The sequence below is a fragment of the Herpailurus yagouaroundi genome, unplaced genomic scaffold (assembly GCF_014898765.1).
Source record: "Herpailurus yagouaroundi ecotype Mexico unplaced genomic scaffold, PumYag 166, whole genome shotgun sequence".
NCBI classification, from domain to species: Eukaryota; Metazoa; Chordata; class Mammalia; order Carnivora; family Felidae; genus Herpailurus; species Herpailurus yagouaroundi.
Window position 1 is genome coordinate 29026832 of NW_024412407.1, and position 22765 is coordinate 29049596.

Consider the following 22765-nt stretch of genomic DNA (forward strand, 5'->3'; position numbering starts at 1 on the left):
TTTGTTGAGGTGAAATTCATGTAACACACTACCTTAAAAGTGTATAATGCAGTGGTCTTTAGTGCATTCACAACATTGTATAACCACCAGCTAGCTCCACATCCTTGTCAACACTTGTTATTTTCAGTTTATTTTATTTATCTTTTATTGAGGAGGGCACCTGTTGGGATGAGCACTGGGTGTTGTACGGAAACCAATTTGACAATAAATTGCATATTAAAAAAGAATAATAAATAAATAAAATCTTAAAAAAGAAAAAAAAAGTAATCTTTTACTATTAACATTCAGGCTAGCCCTTCCATTTTAATTTCCATTAAATACCTGATACTCAATTTCACTACTGAAAAACTTTTAAATGTATCTGCAATAGCTTGCTATGTGAATCTACCTCTCCAACTACAAATTTTTGAAATCTAAATAAATAAAGATCAAGTATTCAGCATCTGAAATGAGAAGGCTTAAGTAAAATTACCCTCATGGGTTAGTTTTACACTGTCCAACACATTTTAATCATTAGATACCTATAGTACTAAGCACTTGAAATATGGCTCTTCTTAAAAAATATTTTAAGTATAAAATATGCACTGAACTTTGAAGATGTAGTACCCAAAAAAGCAAAAACTTTCATTAATTCTGTATATTGCTAAGATGTTGAAACAATACAAGGAGTTAAGCCAAAGATATTGTTTAAATTATTTTCACCCATTTCAATTATTTTAATGAAACACTGGAGAATTTAAAATTATATATTTGGTTCACACATATTTGTGTTACACAGTACTGCACAGAATAAAGCCACAGAGTATTTATTTTTCTTACTTTTCAATTTTAGAAGATATCATCCCTGTATTTCCTAACATCTACTTTAAAAACATACATTAATTGTCTTTGGTGGCCCATGTGTCAGATACTTTAAGGAATACAATGTAAGTAAGATAGTCTTTTCCCTGGAATTCCCAGTTTAATATTGGTTATTCAAACAAATCTGTTGGAAAAACATCACATTTCAAACTTCCGAATAGCTACCTGAATACAATTAAGGCAGAGAGGACAGTAACAGTTTCAGATCCAAGCCCTCAGGTTTAAATTCAGAAGGATTTTGTGATATAATTCCATCCAGCATTACCCTTAATTATAAGGGTCCCAATACACTAGCAGATACATTTTGTCCCAGAATCCTTCAAGACTGCAATGAATAGGCCCTGAAAGCATCTAGAACTGAGTAAATATCACAAGTGTATTTTAATCAGTGGTGATTCAATGCTCTGGAAACGAATAATGAGAATTCTACTAGAAAATAGTTTTATCTTTGCTTTTAATCATTCATCCATCAAGAATCATAAACAAATCTAAAAAAGAAAACCTAAAAGTACAATGAGAATTTAAAATGAAGAGAGTCCTTTATTAAAAAGAAATACGAGAATCACACACCTTTCACTTAAATACAAATTTTACCCTAGAAAATAATTTTACGCATCATCTAATGAAAATTCCATCCATTATGTATATATCACAGAGAACAAGGTAAGAGACAAATCAGCTATTGCCTCAAGTGGACTTTCATTCCTCTCAACAAGAGCATTTCATGGTGAATGTGGTTTTAATGTTCAAAGATTCACTTTTTTCCCCAACACATACAATGATCCATGAATTCAAGCCACCACATTGATGTCCTGATTTCAACAATCGGGAAAATCTGGTTGTTGGATACCAAATGCTTTAAATGATCTATTTCCCAAATCCACTGAAATACTCTCTATATACTGACTACTGTTGTGGTCAAGCAGCTGTTCTAAAATGTGGAATCACTGTTTTTATTTTTTGCCCCAAACATGTTCAAATTAAGCAATACTAACAATGTCTTTTCTAGTACTAAGACTGCCTTATTCATATATTCCCAAAAGTGCTATAAAAATCTACAAGGGGCTACTGAAACACTGAGGACAAAACATCAGTTTCACAGGAGACATGGTAGTATTTATTAATAAAGTAGGTAATCTAAAGAAAAATAAAAATTCCAGGCGGGTAGAAATGTTGGTTTTTTTAGTTGTGACAAATGTATCACAGTAATATGAATGAGGCAACACTAAGGGGAGCAAACTAGGTGAAGGCACATGAATAGTCTGTTATATCTCTGCAGCTTAACTTTTCTGTAAATCTAACATTTTTCCAAAATAAAAAGCTTTTAAAAATTCCATGTAGAGGGATGCCTAGTGGCTCAGTCAGTTGAGCGTCCAACTCTTGATTTTGGCTCAAGAATCTCACGGTTCCCGAGATCGGCCCCCATGGTGAGCTCTGCACTGACAGTGCAGAACCTGCTTGGGATTCTCTCTTTCTGTCTGTCCCTCTCCACCCCTCCCCTGTTCACATGGGTCCACACACTTGCTGTCTCTCTCTCAAACAAACAAACAAAAAATCCAAGTAGAAAGCACAGCCACAATGATTGTGATTCATTTGAGAACTACAAGTAGTTCTTATGGCTGGAACACTACAGTAAGGAACAAATGAGTCATGAAGCAGATAAATAACAGGTATGAAGATCTTATTATGCATCATGCTAAGAAATAGGGATTTTAATTTGGAAAGAGAAGTTATCATGGATTTCAAACTGAGTGACTAACAGAACCACAGAAGATAAATGGGGGATAAAAGAGTAGAGTGAGAAGTAGCAGTCATATTCAAAATATAATGAGGATCTGTGCCTGGGTGGCTCAGAGTTAAGCATCTGACATGGCTCAGGTCATGACCTTGTGGTTCATGGGTTCCAACCCCACATTGGGCTCTGTGCTGACAGCTCAGAGCCTGGAGTCTGCTTTGGATTCTGTGTCTCCCCCTCTCTCTGCCTGTCCCCCATTCGTGCTCTGGTCCCTCTCTCAAAAATAAATAAACGTTAAAAAAAATTTTTTTTAATATACAGAGGGTCAAATTGACAGGATTTGCTAATGTATTTACAGGAGTACAGGAGAAGTTAAGAGAGGAATCAAGAATGATACAGGGCTCTTAAAGTCAGAGCCCTTGATCTTACTATTTACCGAGTCTAGAATAGAACCATGTTTGAAATGAAAAACCTCAAGATTTTGTACATGTTAGGTTCAAGATACTCTATTAGACATCCAAGCCAAATATTCCATTCTGGAATCCAAGAGGGAATATTGTTAGGGCTAGAGATAAACATCTGAGAGTAATCAGAATATAAAAAGTATTTACTAGTATTTAAAACCAAAGGACACCTAGGGTAAGAACTTTGAGAGCACTCTCCAACATTTAGAAGTCAGGTATACCAAGCAGAGATCAGCAAAACTGACTAGACAGGAGCAGCAGCCAATGGCTTTGGAAATAGAGGTTGGAGGGATGAAGAATAGGCAAGTGTGGTATAAAAGAGGCCTAGAAAAGAAAGGTTACATCAATAAAAATAAGATCCCAAATGTGACATGCACACAGTACACACAGCATATCTTTTTCCCCTCAATGCTTTCTCCCCCCCCCCTTTCAAAGACCATTGAACTGGCAGTCACATTTACCACAGAAATGCTGCTTAGTTAGTATAGAGTACCTGGTAAGAGAAATATCTTGTAGAACAGTAATTCTGAAGCCTAAGCACACATCCAAATCACCTAACTTTTTTTAAAAAATGTTAATTTATTGAGAGAGAGGCAGAGCAAGCAGGGAAGGGGGCAGACAGAGAGGGAGAGAGAGAATCCCAACCAGGCTCACGCTGTCAGCACGGAGCCCAGTGCAGGGCTCAAACTCACGAACTGTGAGAGTCGGATACTAAACTGAGTGAGTCACCCAGGTGCCCCTCAATTTTTTTAAACATAGCAAAATGCCTGGCTGTGTGCCCCAGATTCTGATTTAACTAGTCCTGGATGCAACTCTAGCACCAGGATTTAGACAGCCAGTAGCACAGTTCATACAGTAAAGGAAGAACTACTTCAGTCTTAACAGCTTTCCAAATAATGAGATCCCTGTCATTGTCCAATGGTGACCAACTCGTTTTTCTTTTGGGGGAATAAAGGGAATCATTTTTTGTCTTTTAGAATCATGATGACCAATGCAGTTATTATTCTTATTTATAGTCAAATAATTCCATGTTTGGTCAGCAGGAGCCTCCTAATAAGCACTGGCTGCCAAGGCTAGGGAGCTTCAAATTTTTTTTTTTTTTCAACGTTTATTTATTTATTTTTTTGGGACACAGAGAGACAGAGCATGAACAGGGGAGGGGCAGAGAGAGAGGGAGACACAGAATCGGAAACAGGCTCCAGGCTCCAAGCCATCAGCCCAGAGCCTGACGCGGGGCTCGAACTCACGGACCGCGAGATCGTGACCTGGCTGAAGTCTGACGCTTAACCGACTGCACCACCCAGGCGCCCCAAGGCTAGGGAGCTTCAAATACAGACATACAAAATGTCAAAGAAGAATTAAAGATAGCAGAACAGGGTATTTAAAGCTTCATATTATTACAGAGAATGTGTCTTAAAAATAAAAAGATTCTTACAAATATATATATTAAAATACATATATATATGAGGTGATGGATGAGTTAACTAGATGGAGAGAATACTTTCACAACTGTATACACGTATCAAATCACCACGATGTATAATTTAAATTTCTTACAATTTTATTTGTCAATTATACCTCAAAAACCTGGGGGAAAAAAGCAAGCGATTTAAAAATTATCAAAATGAACTATCATTACAAAACAGGTCCATTAAAGAACATGAGAAGGAAATTATTTCATCATCCACCACAGTGAATACCAGTATCATTCACTATGTAACAAATTACCAGAAACTGCCTGAATACACAACTGTAAAGTTATCATAGGTTAAATATGGTTTGATAAAAATTTTTTTCTTTATCAAGAATGTAGGCTAGGGTTTTGATTCCAAAACACCTAAAAAGAATGGTTACTTTATGTATCAAGCTTGAAAGAAAATCTGAGTTTTCAAGCACTACTCTAACACAATGAGAAGTTATTCAAATGTGTCAATATTACAAATGGAGTCAATCATATTGAGCTACAGGACGCTATCTGCTGAGGAAAAGTCACAATAAATAAATTAACCCGAGATAATTAAATAACTATACTCTGTTCAAAGTAAGGAGAAACATGTAAGGGAAGCAAAACTACATATCGAGCTTATCTCATAAAAAGTATAACTACATAATTTCAAACATATACAAATCCATCAAGACAAACCACTGCCCCATTAGCAATAAAGGAAATCAAAAGAATCACCAAACATGCTGTATATAACTACTTTTTTTTCTTCAGTTAGGCAAAATATGTATTTCTAAGTGTGGTGGTATTGAAGCCACTTGGCTCTGATAAAGCTTAACACCAGATAACAAGAATCAAATTTAAATTGAAAAGGAAAAAAAAGAAGACCAAGAGAATAGTTTAAAATATTGCCATATTCTACTACTGTGAACACATGTAATGTTTTGTTTGCTTTTAAAGATTTTAAGTAATCTCTACACCCAATGTGGGGCTCAAATTTACAATCCCAAGATCAAGAGTCCCACGCTCTACCAACTGAACCAGCCAGGCATTCCAACACATGTAATGTTTTCCAAACCTAACTAAAATATTTCACTACATTTAACAAAATGGCAGCAGCAACTCCCCTTCCCACAAAGTCTAAATGTATATATAAAGCACAGATATATATATCCGACAAAGTGAACGTGAGGTGGGGGAATTTTATCTAGGAACAATCCTTGTACTTTAATTATCAAATATAAATATCATAAAAGCCCTTGGCAAAGAAACTGTATTTGCATTTTAAGAGTACATTGATTTTACAAAACTAAAGTTTCATAAGCTAACATGATTATTTTCATATGATACTATCTTCTTATGAGACATTAAGTTTAGGAAACATAAAACTAGCCTTAAACCTAATAACACATCCACGACTTTCTTTTATTTCTAATAACAAGTTACTTAGGTCTTAATGACTTTCAGTTTCAAGCCTCTGCCATTGCCAACACTACAATGGAGACTACTACCCTTCAAATATTTAGACAGTTGCCCCAGAAACTACATATATATTCAGATATATATATTCAGATATATTCAATATTTTAAAATCTGATTAGATGAGCATCAAAATAATAATAGTCATGAATTACAAACCAAGGAATAAAACAAGAACACAAGTTAAGGGGCGCCTGGGTGACTCAATCAGTTAAGCATCTTACTTCGGCTCAGGTCATGATCTCATGGTTCGTGGGTTCAAGCCCCAGCTTGGGTTCTGTGCTGACAGCTCAGAGCCTGGAGTCTGCTCCAGATTCTGTGTTTCCCTCTCTGCCCCTCTTCCACTCATGCTCCATCTCTCTCTCTCTCTCAAAAATAAACACTAAGAGGGGCGCCTGGGTGGCGCAGTCGGTTAAGCGTCCGACTTCAGCCAGGTCGCGATCTCGCGGTCCGTGAGTTCGAGCCCTGCGTCAGGCTCTGGGCTGATGGCTCGGAGCCTGGAGCCTGTTTCCGATTCTGTGTCTCCCTCTCTCTCTGCCCCTCCCCCGTTCATGCTCTGTCTCTCTCTGTCCCAAAAATAAATTTAAAAAAATAAATAAATAAATAAACAAATAAACACTAAGAAAAATTTAAAAAAACAAAACAAAACCAAAAAAAAAAAAAAAACCACAAGTCCATTCCTAAATAAATGATTAATTGGCAGACAGACAAATAAAGAACAAAGAAGGCTCTATAAGTAGAATACTTACCAAAAAGTTTAGATTGAGAAGCAGAAAACATACTCATTTTGTAATCCTTATATTAATAATTGATTCAGCCAAGAATCATCAATAGAAACTAAAACTAATTCCAATGGGAAACAACTTATTTACGTACGTTCGAAGTATCTCTCCAAAACTATTATAAAGGGACAAAGAATAAGTCTACAGTGGAGAACTTGGCAAATTCCACCTTCATCAAGTGATCTAGGTAACATTATCTACGATGGGACAAACTGTCATCAAGTATCCCTTGACATAATAGTGAGAATTTTGTTGTATTTTCTCCAAAAATTCATAAACCCAATCTCATCATTACCAACAATCCCAAAACAGGGAATATACTACAAAATAAAAGGTTTATATTCTTCAAAAATATCAGTGCCATGAAAAATACAGAAAGGCTGAGAAAACTTTATGAAAACTAAATGCAATATGAGATCCCCAACTGGATTCTAAGCAGACGGAGAAAAAAAAAATTAAAAACAAACAAATAAAACCAACAAAAAAACCAAACAAACAAAAAAAAACCTGCTACAAAAGACATTAGTGGGACAATTAGTGAACTTCAAATAGCTAATAGCATCAATGTTAAATTTCTGGGTCTTGACAACTATTCTAAGGTTACGTAAATGAATATCCTTGTTCTTAGGAAATGTACACACTGAAGTATTTAGGGATTTTGCTCCTCTCAAATGTTTTCCAAAAAATGTGTGTGTAGGTAGGTGAGGAAGGAGAAAGAGGGAGAAAGGGAAGGAAGGTAGACAGATGAAGAAACGGATGATGGATAAATATAGAACAAATGTAGTAAAAAGTTAATTGATGAATCCGGGTTAGGATATATGGAATTTATACATTCATGTGAGAGAGAGAAAATATATGGGAGCTTTTCATCTTCTCTGCAAGTTGAAATTACTTCAAAATTAAGTTTTAAAACTCTGCATTTTAGAAAAAGCACCATAAAAAGTAAAGGAAAAAAAAAGTCAAAATAAGAAAAATATTTAATTCCTATCATAGCAGGGAAATGTTTTTCCTACTTTTAAGCAGATTAATAAGATTTCCAACCTAAAATTACAAAAATAATACAGGAAGAAAGGTAATGAAAATATATAGAAACATATTTACATTGTGTAATCATGTATTTACATTTACATTGTGTGTAACTACATGTATATATGTAGAAATGTACAATATCAATATACAGAAGCTTCCAGATGGCAGAACAAACAAAATTTTATGAGAAATGACAAGCTAGACCAAAATATCTGTTACAGCAAACATGTACACTTTATATTAAGCTTTGGGTTTTTTTTTTTTTTTGAGAGAGAAAGAGGGCGCAAGTGAGCAAGGGGCTGAGAGAGAGAGACAGACAGACAGACAGACAGACAGGGAAGTGAGAGAGAAGCAGGGCTTGAGTTCACCAGATGGGGGACTCCAGATCAACCAAAGTGGGGCATGAGCTCACCCGATGTGGCACTCAAACTCACAAACTGTGAGATCATGACCTGAGCCGAAGCAGATGCTTAATGACTGAGCCACCTAGGGCCCAATATTAAGGTTTTTATAAATCAGTAAGAAAAAATCCAGGATGCCTGGGTGGCTCAGTTGGTTAAGTGTCCGACTCTTGATTAAGGCTCAGGTCATGCCCCTCCCCCATTCACACAAGCTCTATCTCAAAATAAATAAACTTAAAAATAACAATAGAAAGCAAGCCTATACATACTCTTTGACCTAGTAACATAGGTTTTAGGGATTTATATTAGCTCCCAAAAGCAGTTTATAAAAATGTTAATTACATTGTTCTTTACATTAGGGATAATTGTGCAAAAAACGATCCATCAAGAAAGGACTATTAAATATGATAAACTATCACATAGGAATACCATACAACAATTAAAAAGTAATAAATTTATAAATGTGAAGCAATGTCCAATATAGAAATGAAAACGTAAGTTACATGTAGGTGCAAAACGATTCCATTTACTTCTTTGCTTTGTACAGGTTAAGAAATCAAATAAGTACTAAAAAATAAACAATGGTTTTCTATAGATGTTAAAGTTATACTATCTTCCTGAAGCTTTTCAGAATTAAAATTCTTTAGTAGTAGCAAGTATTACATTTGTTATACTTATTTCCATGTGACAGAGTGGAAGACCAAGCAACTACTAGGAATTCAGAAAAAATTTTGCTGGTTGTGAAATTCCAAGGTCTGTCAGAGTCAGGCAAATTTAGGTACTATATATTAAGCCCTTCCTTTCCCTATTCTCCATCCCTTTTCTTTATTCAGACTTCATCCTAAAGAAGTAAATATTTTTAGCAAAAACAGTACACATTAAAAAAAACCCGTATCAATTTTTAAAAACATTTTTATTTTTACTTATGTATGTATTTTTTTCATTTTAATTTTTTTTGAAAGAGAGAGAAAGGGAGGGGCAGACAGAGAGGGAGACAGAAGATCTGAAGCGGGCTCTGTACTGACAGCAGAGAGCAGCACACTTCGGGGCTCAAACTCAAGAACCATAAGATTATGACCTGAGCCGAGGTAGGGGCTTATGCTGCTGAGCCACCCAGGTGCCCCAAGGTAATTTAATCAATTATCCACACACAAAGCACAACTGTAGAGCAGCCACACTGTCATTTTTTTAAGGTATGAATAAAACCATTTTTTTTGGTGAATGCTTAAAGCATATTATAAACACAATGAAAAAGGCCAAAATATACAATGCAAACTCCTTAGAATCAAATTCCAAGCTAACATACAGTGAGAGGTAATAACAGTAATCTAAACACAAATATACAATACATATATTACACAAAAGCCATTCTGCATTATAAATTACCAGAGTACAAATGGTTAAGGACACAGACTCTGGATTTATACTACCTCTGAAGTCCTGAATCTGCCACTAACTGCCCATGACCTTAGAAAATATTTCATTTCAGGGCGCATGGGTGGCTCAGCTGAGTAAGGGTCTGACTCCTGGTTTAGGCTCAGGCCATGATCTCACCGTTCGTGAGTTAGAGCCTTGCATTGGGCTCTGTGCTGACAGTGTGAAGTCAGCTTGGGATTCTCTCTCTCTGACCCCACCCCTGCATCCCCTCTCTCAAAATAAACCAAAACTGAGAGAAAAAAAAGAAAATATTTCTTCTCTTCCAACATCAATCTCCTCATGTATAAAATGAGGGCAGGCACCTGGGAAGGCTCAGTCGGTTAAGCAACAGGCTTTTGATTTTGGAAGGTCATGATCTCACGATTCATAAGATCGACACCAACACGAGGCTGCTTAAAACTACCACTGCGGAGCCTGTTTGGGATTTTCTCTCTCCGTCTCTCTCTGCCTTCCCTGCTTGCTTTAAATAAATAAACTTTAAAAAAATAAAATAAGGGGCGCTTGGTTTTCTCGGTAGGTTAAGCGTCTGACTTCACCTCAGCTCATGATCTCACCAGTTCATGGGTCCCAGCCCTGCACTGGGCTCTGTGCTGACAGCTCAGAGCCTGAAGTCTGCTTCTGATTTTGTGTCTCCCTCTCTCTCTCTCTGCCCTCCCCCACTCACGCTGTCTCTCAAAAATAAATAAACCTTTAAAAATAAATAAATAAAATGAGGGCAAAACAGTAATTACTTCACAGAATTGTTTTAAGAGATAGTTAAAATAGGTAATACAATAAAATATGTAGGTAATGTGCAAGCCACAAAGTAGCATTAAAGCCTTTGCTAATCATGATTATTTCTGACCCTTACCTTCATCTTGTTCATTATACAACAAATACTCAAACATTCAATATGAAAAACTTTTTTCTAATGTTTGTTTATTTTTGAGACAGAGAGAGAGACAGAGAGAGACAGAGCACAAATGGAGGAGGGGAAAAGAGAGATTGAGATACAAAATCTGAAGCAGCTCCAAGCTCTGAGCTGTCAGCACAGAACCTGACATGGGGCTTGAACCCACAAACCACAAGATCATGACCTGAGCCAAAGTCGGACACTCAACTGATTGAGCCACCCAGGCATCCCAACATGAAAAACTTATGAAACCAATTGCTTATACATTTAATTTCTAGATAGTCCAGGCTCACCAGTCTACAGAACTAGGTCTGAAAATATTTCAGGGGTGCCTGGGTGGCTCACTTGGTTAAGCATCCAACTCTTTTTTTGTTTGTTTATTTTTGAGAGAGAGAGAGAGAGAGAGAGAGAGAGAAAACACACACACACAAGCAGGTAAAGGGCAGAGAGGAGACATATTCCAAAGGAGACATATTCCATTTCCAAAGCCCTCCAAAGAGGGCTCCACACTGACAGCAGGGAGCCCGATGTGGGGTTTGTGGGGCTCAAACTCACAAACCATGAGATCAAGGCATCCAATTCTTGATATCAGCTTAGGTCATGATCTCATGATTCACAAGATCAAGCCCCATGTCAAGCTCTGCACTGACAGGGTGGAGCCTGCTTGGGATTCTCACTCTTTCAAAACAAATAATTTAAACTTCAAAAAAACTTTTTAAGGGGCACCTGGGTGGCTCAGTCAGTTGACTGTCCAACTTTGGCTCAGGTCATGATCTCACGGTTTGTGGGTTCGAGCCCCATGCTGGGCTCTGTGCTGACAGCTCAGAGCCTGAAGCCTGCTTCGAATTCTGTGTCTCCCTCTCTCTCTAGCCCCTCCCCTATTTGTGCTCTCCCTCTCCCCCCAAAATAAATAAACTTAAAAAAAAGTTTTAATATTTCAAATTCCCACAATAAAGTACCATCTATATATATGAAACATACTACTCCCTAAATAGTCCACTCATTCTTTTATGTTTCCTTTTCTTTCTCCCAAAGGCACTTACATCTACAATTAAGTAGTGGTGATGGTTGCAGAACACTATGAATACACTAAAAAAAACTACTAAATTGTACACTTGGGTAAAGTTTACAGGATGAAAATTTATTTATTTATTTATTTTTTTTTTTTTTCAACGTTTATTTTTTTTTTGGGACAGAGAGAGACAGAGCATGAACAGGGGAGGGGCAGAGAGAGAGGGAGACACAGAATCGGAAACAGGCTGCAGGCTCTGAGCCATCAGCCCAGAGCCCGACGCGGGGCTCGAACTCACGGACCGCGAGATCATGACCTGGCTGAAGTCGGACGCTTAACCGACTGCGCCACCCAGGTGCCCCTGAAAATTTATTTAAATATATACCTGAAATGATCTTCCTATAACCATAAAATAAAACTCAGCTTTTCTGTAAGAGCCTCCTCATCTTCACACACTAAAGGTAGGCAAAAATTTTTTAAACAATACAAAAGGCACTAACTATAAAAAATAAAAGCTAGAGAACTACAGGCCAATATCCCTGATGACTATGGATGTAAAAATTCTCAATAACATACTAGCAAATCAAATTCAACAGCATATAAAAAGAATTATTCACCATGATCAAGTGGGATTATTTCCTGGGATGCAGGGCTGGTTCAACATTCACAAATCAATCAACGTGATACATCACATTAGTAAAAGAAAAGATAAGAACCATATAATCCTGTCAATCAATGCAGAAAGGCCTTTGACAAAATTCAGCAACCTTTCTTAATAAAAACCCTCGAGAAAGTCGGGATAGAAGGAACATACTTAAAGATCATAAAAGCCATTTATGAAAAGCCCACAGCTAACATCATCCTCAATGGGGAAAAACTGAGAGCTTTTTCCCTGAGATCAGGAACACGACAGGGATGTCCACTCTCACCGCTGTTGTTTAACATAGTGTTGCAAGTTCTAGCATCAGCAATCAGACAACAAAAGGAAATCAAAGGCATCAAAATTGGCAAAGATGAAGTCAAGCTTTCACTTTTGCAGATGACATGATATTGTACATGGAAAATCCGAGAGACTCCACCAGAAGTCTGCTAGAACTGATACATGAATTTAGCAAAGTTGCAGGATACAAAATCAACGTACAGAAATCAGTTGCATTCTTATACACTAATAATGAAGCAACAGAAAGACAAATAAAGAAACTGATCCCATTCACAATTGCACCAAGAATCATAAAATACCTAGGAATAAATCTAACCAAAGATGTAAAAGATCTGTATGCTGAAACTATAGAAAGCTTATCAAGGAAATTGAAGAAAATACAAAGAAATGCAAAAACATTCCGTGCTCATGGGTTGGAAGAATAAATATTGTCAAAATGTCAATACTACCCAAAGCTATCTACACATTCAATGCAATCCCAATCAAAATCGCACCAGCATTCTTCTCGAAACTAGAACAAGCAATCCTAAAATTCATATGGAACCACAAAAGGCCCCGAATAGCCAAAGTAATTTTGAAGAAGAAGACCAAAGCAGGAGGCATCACAATCCCAGACTTTAGCCTCTACTACAAAGCTGTCATCATCAAGACAGCATGGTATTGGCACAAAAACAGACACATAGACCAATGGAATAGAATAGAAACCCCAGAACTAGACCCACAAACGTATGGCCAACTCATCTTTGACAAAGCAGGAAAGAATATCCAATGGAAAAAAGACAGTCTCTTTAACAAATGGTGCTGGGAGAACTGGACAGCAACATGCAGAAGGTTGAAACTAGACCACTTTCTCACACCATTCACAAAAATAAACTCAAAATGGATCAAGGACCTGAATGTGAGACAGGAAACCATCAAAACCCTAGAGGAGAAAACAGGAAAAGACCTCTCTGACCTCAGCCGTAGCAATCTCTTACTTGACACATCCCCAAAGGCAAGGGAATTAAAAGCAAAAATGAACTACTGGGGCCTTATGAAGATAAAAAGCTTCTGCACAGCAAAGGAAACAACCAACAAAACTAAAAGGCAACCAACGGAATGGGAAAAGATATTCGCAAATGACTTATCGGACAAAGGGCTAGTATCCAAAATCTATAAAGAGCTCACCAAACTCCACACCTGAAAAACAAATAACCCAGTGAAAAAATGGGCAGCAAACATGAATAGACACTTCTCTAAAGAAGACATCCGGATGGCCAACAGGCACATGAAAAGATGCTCAATGTTGCTCCTCATGAGGGAAATACAAATCAAAACCACACTCAGATTCACCTCATGCCAGTCAGAGTGGCCAAAATTAACAAATCAGGAGACTATAGATGCTGGAGAGGATGTGGAGAAACGGGAACCCTCTTGCACTGTTGGTGGGAATCCAAAGTGGTGCAGCCACTCTGGAAAACAGTGTGGAGGTTCCTCAAAAAATTAAAAATAGACCTACCCTATGACCCAGCAATAGCACTGCTAGAATTTACCCAAGGGATACAGAAGTACTGATGCATAGGGGCACTTGTACCCCAATGTTTATAGCAGCACTCTCAACAGTAGCCAAATTATGGAAAGAGCCTAAATGTCCATCAACTGATGAATGGATAAAGAAATTGTGGTTTATATACACAATGGAGTACTACGTGGCAATGAGAAAGAATGAAATATGGCCCTTTGTAGCAACGTGGATGGAACTGGAGAGTGTGATGTTAAGTGAAATAAGCCATACAGAGAAAGACAGATACCATATGGTTTCACTCTTATGTGATTCTGAGAAACTTAACAGAAACCCATAGGGGAGGGGAAGGAAAAAAAAAAAAAAAAAAAAAAGAGGTTAGAGTGGAAGAGAGCCAAAGCATAAGAGACTCTTAAAAACTGAGAACAAACTGAGGGTTGATGGGGGGTGGGAGGGAGGGGAGGGTGGGTGATGGGTATTGAGGAGGGCACCTTTTGGGATGAGCACTGGGTGTTGTATGGAAACCAATTTGACAATAAACTTCATATACTTAAAAAAAAAAAAAGCTGATAAATTAGATTTCATTGAAATTTAAAACTTTTTCAAAAAAATCCCATTAGGAAACCAAACACAGAAGGGATGTGCATATAACTGACAAAGAACTTATATCCAAAATATATAAAAATTTATACAATAGGGGCGCCTGGGTGGCACAGTCGGTTAAGCGTCCGACTTCAGCCAGGTCACGATCTCGCGGTCCGGGAGTTCGAGCCCCGCGTCGGGCTCTGGGCTGATGGCTCAGAGCCTGGAGCCTGTTTCCGATTCTGTGTCTCCCTCTCTCTCTGCCCCTCCCCCGTTCATGCTCTGTCTCTCTCTGTCCCAAAAATAAATAAACGTTGAAAAAAAAAAATTTTTTTTTAAATAAATAAAATTAAAAAAAAAAAAAAAAGCCATCTGATTTGGGCTGAGGTCATGATCTCATGGTTTATGGGTTCAAACAGGCACTTCCCCAAAACAGGAAATTCAAATAGCCATAAGCACATGAAAATGTGCTCATCATTATTCACTGGGGAAATAAAAATGAAAGCAAAAATGAGATACCACTTATATATCCACCAGAATGGCTAAAATTAAAAGACATTTGATAATATAAGATAGAGCAACTAAAAACTCTAAGTCACTGCTGGTGGAAATGTAAATAATATGACCAATTTGGAGAAGAGTTTGTCATTTCCAAAGCTAAAAATGCCCTATTCTGGGGTGCCTGTGTAGCTCAGTCGGTTGAGCATCCTTCTCTTGATCTTGGCTCAGGTCGTGATCTCATGGTTCATGGGATCAAGTCCTGTGTCAGGCTCCTCACTGGCAGTGTAGCACTTGCTTGGGATTCTCCACCTCCCTCTCTCTCTCAAAAATAAATAACCATTTAAAATGTAAATAAATAAACTGGTACAGCCAGAACTAAACCAGATGACAGAAATCTAATATGGCCTGAGGAGAATAACAGAGGACAGAATAGACTGGAAAATCATAATATGACCTGCAGGGGAAAACAGAGGACAGAAGAATAGATTGGAAAGGGTCATTAAAGAAATTCTATTTTACTAAAAAATATTTTTCATCAGGGTGGTGGTGACACAGGTGCATACATCACAGGTGCATACACACATATGAAACATATCTTTACACTGTTGAACACTTAAGTATACTTAAGACACTTTATTATACATTATAAGTAAAAACTTTAAAAAAAAAAAAGAGACTCACCTCAAACATCATCACCTCATGACCTTCTTTCTATAGCTGACTCCCACTTACCTTCTACTATTCCTCCACAGTCCCTATTATAGTATTTAATTGATACCTAATCTAAGTTTCCATAGAACCTTTCATACGTCACTATTAAAACACATAAAACATTTCATTACTTAAATTTAGATCTTATTTACCTTGCTTCCAAAGTGCCTAGCACACTGCCATGTACTATAGATATCAATAAATGCTTTCTGAATTTAAATGATTCCTATGACTTACAGAACAATGCCTCACTAATTCATACTCCTTAACTTCTTTTTTTTTTTTTTTAATGTTTATTTATTTTGAGGGAGAGAGAGAAAAGTAAACGTGGTGGGAGGGGTAGAGGGAGAAGGAGACACAGAGTCTGAAGCAAGCTCCAGGCTCTGAGCTGTCAGCACAGAGCCTGAGGTGGAGCTTGAACTCACGAACAGCAAGATCATGACCTGAGCCAAAGTCAGACACTTAACTGACTGAGCCACCCAGGCGCCCCAACTTTTATCTTTTAAAGACAACTTCACTCCCCCTCTCCAATGGGAATCTTCTACAGTTTCTAAAAGGAGGATCTGGGAGAAAAAAAGCATTTGACAGGCTTTGATATCAATCTGCACATCACAATCAACCAGGAGGATTGCTGCCTTAAAGAAAAACATATACAGGGGCGCCTGGGTGGCGCAGTCGGTTAAGCGTCCAACTTCAGCCAGGTCACGATCTCGCGGTCCGTGAGTTCGAGCCCTGCGTCGGGCTCTGGGCTGGTGGCTCGGAGCCTGGAGCCTGTTTCCGATTCTGTGTCTCCCTCTCTCTCTGCCCCTCCCCTGTTCATGCTCTGTCTCTCTCTGTCCCAAAAATAAATAAAAACGTTGGAAAAAAAAAATTAAAAAAAAAAAAGAAAAACATATACAAATACAGTAAAAAAGTAAATGATTCTTTCACTTTAACAACAATAATCTCTTATGTTTATTGGATACATACTGTATGGCTCCATGAGGTAACTATTCTTACTAGCTACATCTTAATGGGAAGTTTAAAAACTATCCCAGATCATACACTTCCAGAACATACCAGGGGTAGGATCTATAGTAAGACCCCAAGAAAGACTAGGGTGTTAAAGTTATAAGACCCACATGCCAACAGAAAGGTCAATGAGATCATTTATTTAAAAAAGAATAAAGAGGGGCTCCTGGCTGCCTCAGTCAGTAGAGCATTAGACTCTTGACCTCAGTATCATGAGTTCAAGCCCCATGCTGGGCACAGAGCTTGCTTAATAAAAATTAAAAAAAAATTTTAAAGTAAATAGACAAAATTAAAAAGAAAGAAAAATAAACCCGAATAGTTAAACATAAGAATAGATAACCAGGGGCGCCTGGGTGACTCAGTCGGTTAAGCATCTGACTTCGTCTCAGGTCATGATCTCACAGCTAGTGGGTTCGAGCCCCATATCGGGCTCTGTGCTGACAGCTCAGAGTCTGGAGCCTGCTTCGCATTCTGTGTCACCCTCTCTCTTTGCCACTATCCTCTTCATCCTCTGTTTCTCTCAAAAATAAACATTAAAAAAAGAAAAAAGAAAAAAGGATACCCAAACTTCCTCATAATGAAAGAGAAGCAAATTAAAACTACATTAGGATGAAAACAAGAAAAAAACCTACACAACGATGGAATTTCTAATCTATTAGATTGGCAAAAATCCAAAAGTTTGAGAACACCTTCTTATCTTAGCCCAGCTACTGAGAAGGCAGACGTTCTAACAATGATGATGAGGACACAAACCCTAAGGAGGGCAATTTGGCAAGATTTATCAAAATCATCAATGCTTATATATAGCCTTTGATCCACCCACTCATGTCACTTTGGGGAATTCTTCCTCCATATATATTTACACATGTACAAAATGACACGTATGTTCCAAGATTTATCACTGCAGCACTATTTATAATAGCCAAAGACTAGAAATAACCCAAGTGTCTATACAAATTTGGTTAAATAAACTGAAAGAATACTCTCTAGGAGCAAATATAGAAAGATCTCTAGAATACAGTAAGTTTAAAAAGCAAGGTACACATACATGCAAGAAAGAGGTTAACAGTGGGAGAAACTTGGCATAGGGTATAAGGGAACTTTATAATCCTTGTAATATTACTGTATATCTAAAACTGCTCTAAAATAAAAGGTTGATTAAAGAAAAAAATAATAAGGTATATGGGGTGCCTGGCTGGCACAGTCAGTAGAGCATGCGACTTCTGATTTCAGAGATTTGAGTTTGAGTCCCACACTGGGTATGGAGATTACTTAAAAATAAAATCATTAAAAAAAAAAAAATTACAGGGGTATCTGGGTAGCTCAGTCGGTTAAGCATCCGACTTAATTTTGGCTCAGGTCATGATCTCGCGGTTCCTGAGTTTGAGCCCTGCATACAGCTCTGCACTGACAGTGTAGAGACTGCTTGGGATTCTCTGTCTGACCCTCCCCTGCTTGTGCACGCTCTCTCTCACTCTCTCTCAAAATCAATCAACCAACCAACCAACCAACAAACATTTTAAAAAAATAGTTAGAAATAAAGTACAGACGGTATATAGTTTACTGGATTTTGTGTAAGAAAGAAGAATGACACTACATATATTGGTTCATAAAGAAATACTAGAATTCACTAGAAACTAGTAACAGTGGTTACATATTTGAGGAAGAGGGAAGAAGGAAAGAAGAAAAGGGAGCAAGATTTCTCTACATAAATAATTTCCTTAAAAATTTTTTTCAACTTGGGGCGCCTGGTGGCCCAGTTTGTTGAGAGTCTGACATTAGCTCAGCTCATAATCTCATGGTGCCTCAGTTTGAGCCTCGCATTGGGGTCTGTGCTGACAGCTTAAAGCCTGAAGCCTGCTTCTGATTCTGTGTCTCCTCTCTCTGCCCCTCCCCTGCTGGCACTGTGTCTCTCTCTCTCTCAAAATTAAACATTAAAAATTTAAAAAAAAAATTTTTTTTTAACTTGTTAAAGATTGTCTTTTCAAAATAAACTAATTTTTTAAAAAGCAGCTCCATAAGAATTACCTCCTTCTCTAATGAAACCCAAGGGAAGTTTCTGGCACGGTATTTACATACCAGTAAATTATGGGTTTAACAGCTATTAAAGTTTTCTAAACACAAACTTTTAACCTCTATGGTATATGCTTTCCATAATTACAAACCAAAATATTTTGTTTAATTTTTAATGAAGATAAATGGAAAAACGGTTTTTACAGAACTGGTTCTTCATACAATTTTTCAGAATACATCTATTTGACACAGTAATTTACAACTAAACTCAGTACCATGACCTCAAACGTGAGTGAAAGCAATCAATTTCCTTAACGTTGTACAATTTCACTTTTTGGAATTATTAATAATCAGTGTTGTTTGCTAATAAAAAGGCTGAAACCTATAGCAGTGAAAACACACATCACAAGGTATTAAAAGCCACCAATTTTAAAGACATGCATTCAAACAGGTCTGCCCATTAGCTATTCTCAATCCACCCTCCACAGTAACTTTTTTCTGTTCTCCAAATTGGATTAAATTATCTTCACCTCCATTACTTTTTTAAATTCCATGTATCTACAGAAATATTTTTAAACATTGCTAGAAGGGCAAAAATATGCCCATTAAGAAATATATCAACCAGGGGCACCTGGGTGGCTCAGTCGGTTAAGCATCTGACTTCGGCTCAGGTTATGAACTCGCAGTTTGTGAGTTCGAGCCCCGCGTCGGGCTCTGTGCTGACAGCTCAGAACCTGGAACCTGCTTCAGATTCTGTGTCTCCCTCTCCCTCTGCCCCTCCCCTGCTCACGCTCTGACTCTCTCTGTCCTTCAATAATAAATAAACGTTTAAAAAAAATTTTTCAAAGAAATACATCAACTAAAGGTTAAAAACAACTCACATATACTTACTTACCTTAAAAGGTTTGTCTCCACTGTGTGTCAGCATATGCCTCTGTAACCAACTCTGACTGGTTGATGGAGTGTTATATACTTTACAACCTTTCCATAAGCAAACAAATACCTGTTAAAAGAAGAGCCATAATAATTTTCATCACTTATTTCAACAGAGTTTTATTCCTTGTATGTTCAAATGAACATGCTGCAAGTCTTTAACTGACAGAAAGAGCCATTAACGTAGGAGTCAATCAAAATGCTTAACATAGTTAAACTTCTGAACTTCCAGTATGAAAAGCACAGTGTCAACCCTTTCCCCTTAAGGCTGCTGTCCAATTCCCTCAATGGGGACTGAAAAACCAATCCCAAAGTGTCACTCAGAAGGCAAAATTCAAAATATTAACAATATACCCTTGGAACCAGAACTATACACCATTATTTTGTATTTACTGCATGAGGGAACTAACATGTATTATTTATAACAGGAAAATATAATGGTATAAAGAAATAATGAAAATAAAATACTCAAATATTAATCTCTGAAGATGAATGTCAGAAAATGAGTATAGAAATTAAATTACTAAATTAAAATTTTCTGCTCTAGATTCCTTATTCTCATACGCATGCTAATACTTATTTTTATACTGTTCTATTCTTTAAAAATTATTTCCCATTATCTTATGAAACAAAATCTAATACAAAATGTTAAATTAATACAGTTGTAAAAGCAATGGGCATAAGCTGTTTATCATAACAGATCCACATTCTTGGATTCAGGTAATTGAGTATGACTGGGTTTGGAAAATACCAGTCTAACAACTAACAATCTAATCTTTATCATTTTCTTACTAGTGACATATCAAGTTTCTAACTGATTGTATTTCCATCAAACTGAACATTTAAAATTGCTTCCCAACACCAGTAAAAGAAGTCTGAATCCACTGTAGTTATAGCCTTCAAAGAGCCACTTATATATAAGCTCTGTTCTTTTCTAAGGGAAGAGTAATTATAAACAGAGCCATAATTTCAAGACTGTAACATACTACATGTAGAATAGAATGAAGATACATGCAAAAATGAAGCATCATTAAACAGTTTAAAATAAACTTTTTTTAAAGCCTAGAAAAATCAACAGTCTAAAATAACTGAATTTTTACTCAAAACCAAAGTCATTTTATATTAGATAGGTCTAACAAGGCAATACTGCTATTGCTGTTTGATATGACTGTTTATAGAGTTATCATGTATCCTGATTCCTCTATAAATTGGCTCATTTCTTTTAATTAAACAGACATAGAAATCAAAACATTTCCTCCTTCATATTTAAAATCCTTGACCCTAGTTTGTGTTTACAAAATGATTCCACAAGTTCCCAGAATTCAAAGCTACTTTTTAAAATGAATCCAAAAAAAGGAAAAAATGTTTTCAAAACTACATGAATTGTGTTGTGGAAATTAATTCAATAATGTTTAATAATCACATGCAGATAATCAGTAGTGCTATCTATCAACTTCCTGACAACTCTGAATCTTAAATGTTCAAGCAATAAATAGGAATCAGAGATTGATTTAAAATTCTCTCACAAGCCATACCACATAAAGAGAGATGCATTAAAGTAACTGTAAACAAATCTACCGTCATTTATGTAATAATTTTTAAAACAGTGAAGAATTCTGTTGTCTTAACTCTTAAGTAACCTCTGTGCTGAGTTACTCTCAAAGAAACAAGAAGATAAATATTCAAACACTGCCCCTTACATTAGCCAACCACTATATGTGAAAGAAACAACAATCTCTGACTAGCAATTTTTTTTTCCTAGAAATAAACACAAATATGGAGACAATGGCAGACTGTAATTCCACCAGATAATAGCCTTCAAGATGAGTAGTTATGGTCCAGACTCTAGATGAAATAATGTCTAGTAACGCTATTAGAGCAACACCTTCAGGTTCAAAGAAAAACCATAACCTTCAACCTAATGAATTTTATAGGAAATGGAAGTAAGTGTAAAGAGACCAAAGCTAACTATATTTAGCTATACTGGGGTGAAATATTTAGAAAATAATTCTGGGGTTTGGAGAGAGGGAGAGGAAGCACTAAACTTGCACAAAGACAAAACAGGCACTAAAACTCCACACCATGGATCCACAAAAATCACAAAACTGTTAAAAGCTGAATTTCTTTCCCTAATCTATGTTAGGACACCCTTTGATAAAGAGTTAAAATCTGACAGAAGGGTCTCTCTTCAAACTTGAGAGTTTTTAGATGCACAATATATGAAAAACATTCTCATAATCAATTTTTAGAAACTTCTTCATTGTAAAAATTAACTCTGAAAACCAAACACCACAGGAATCTAATCCAAATGTGAAAGGAATTATTCAAGCATAAAATCTATCATGCTTCCTCTATAATACCTTAAGATGAATTAAGTTCTAAAAAAAAAAATGAATTAAGATCTAGCTATACTAATCAGAATACTGAGGCACATAGGTACATAGTCTAGTCTCTCATAATAGACAGACTTATATTAGGTTATTAGATGTAACAAAAATAGCACAAAGTAAATGACCTGAATTGTATACAGAGCTTTCATACTTTGCAGCTTTGTAATCTTGGAAGAATCATTTCTTTAAGCGTCTATTTCCTTTCTCATCAAACAGACACTACGAGCACACATTTGCTAACTCCAAAATACAATGAAAATGCAAGATGATACTCTATTTAACAGAAAAATTGGGTTTATATTAGACACTGGAGGCCCCTTTTCAAAATAACTGCCACCAAATAAATTTTTCTGCCAAACTATCTTTAAAAATCAAATCAAAACACACAGTTATTAAAAGAGTATTTGTGGAGGTGGCTGGGTGTCTTGGTCAGTTAAGCGATCGACTCCCTGATTTCAACTCAGGGTTACCCACATCAGGCTCCATGCTGGGCGTGTAGCCTGTTTTAGATTCTCTTTCTTTCTTTCTCCCTCTCGCTCTCTCCCCTCCTTCTCCCCCAACCCCCATCCCTCCCTGGCTCTCTCTCAAACAAAACAAAACTAAATTAAATTAAATTAAATTAAATTAAATTAAATTAAATTAAATTA

At 36.8% G+C, this 22765-nt stretch overlaps 1 protein-coding gene across 3 annotated transcripts in view; it reads right to left on the reverse strand.

Moving 5' to 3' along the window:
• The window catches only part of AEBP2 (AE binding protein 2), a 96559-nt gene that overhangs the window by 45900 nt on the left and 27894 nt on the right, over positions 1-22765 (reverse strand). For all 3 annotated transcript variants that reach the window (XM_040488750.1, XM_040488751.1, XM_040488752.1), the window contains exon 3: positions 19691-19798. In XM_040488750.1, the coding sequence (XP_040344684.1) occupies positions 19691-19798 (108 nt within the window). The remainder of the gene's footprint in view (positions 1-19690; positions 19799-22765) is intronic.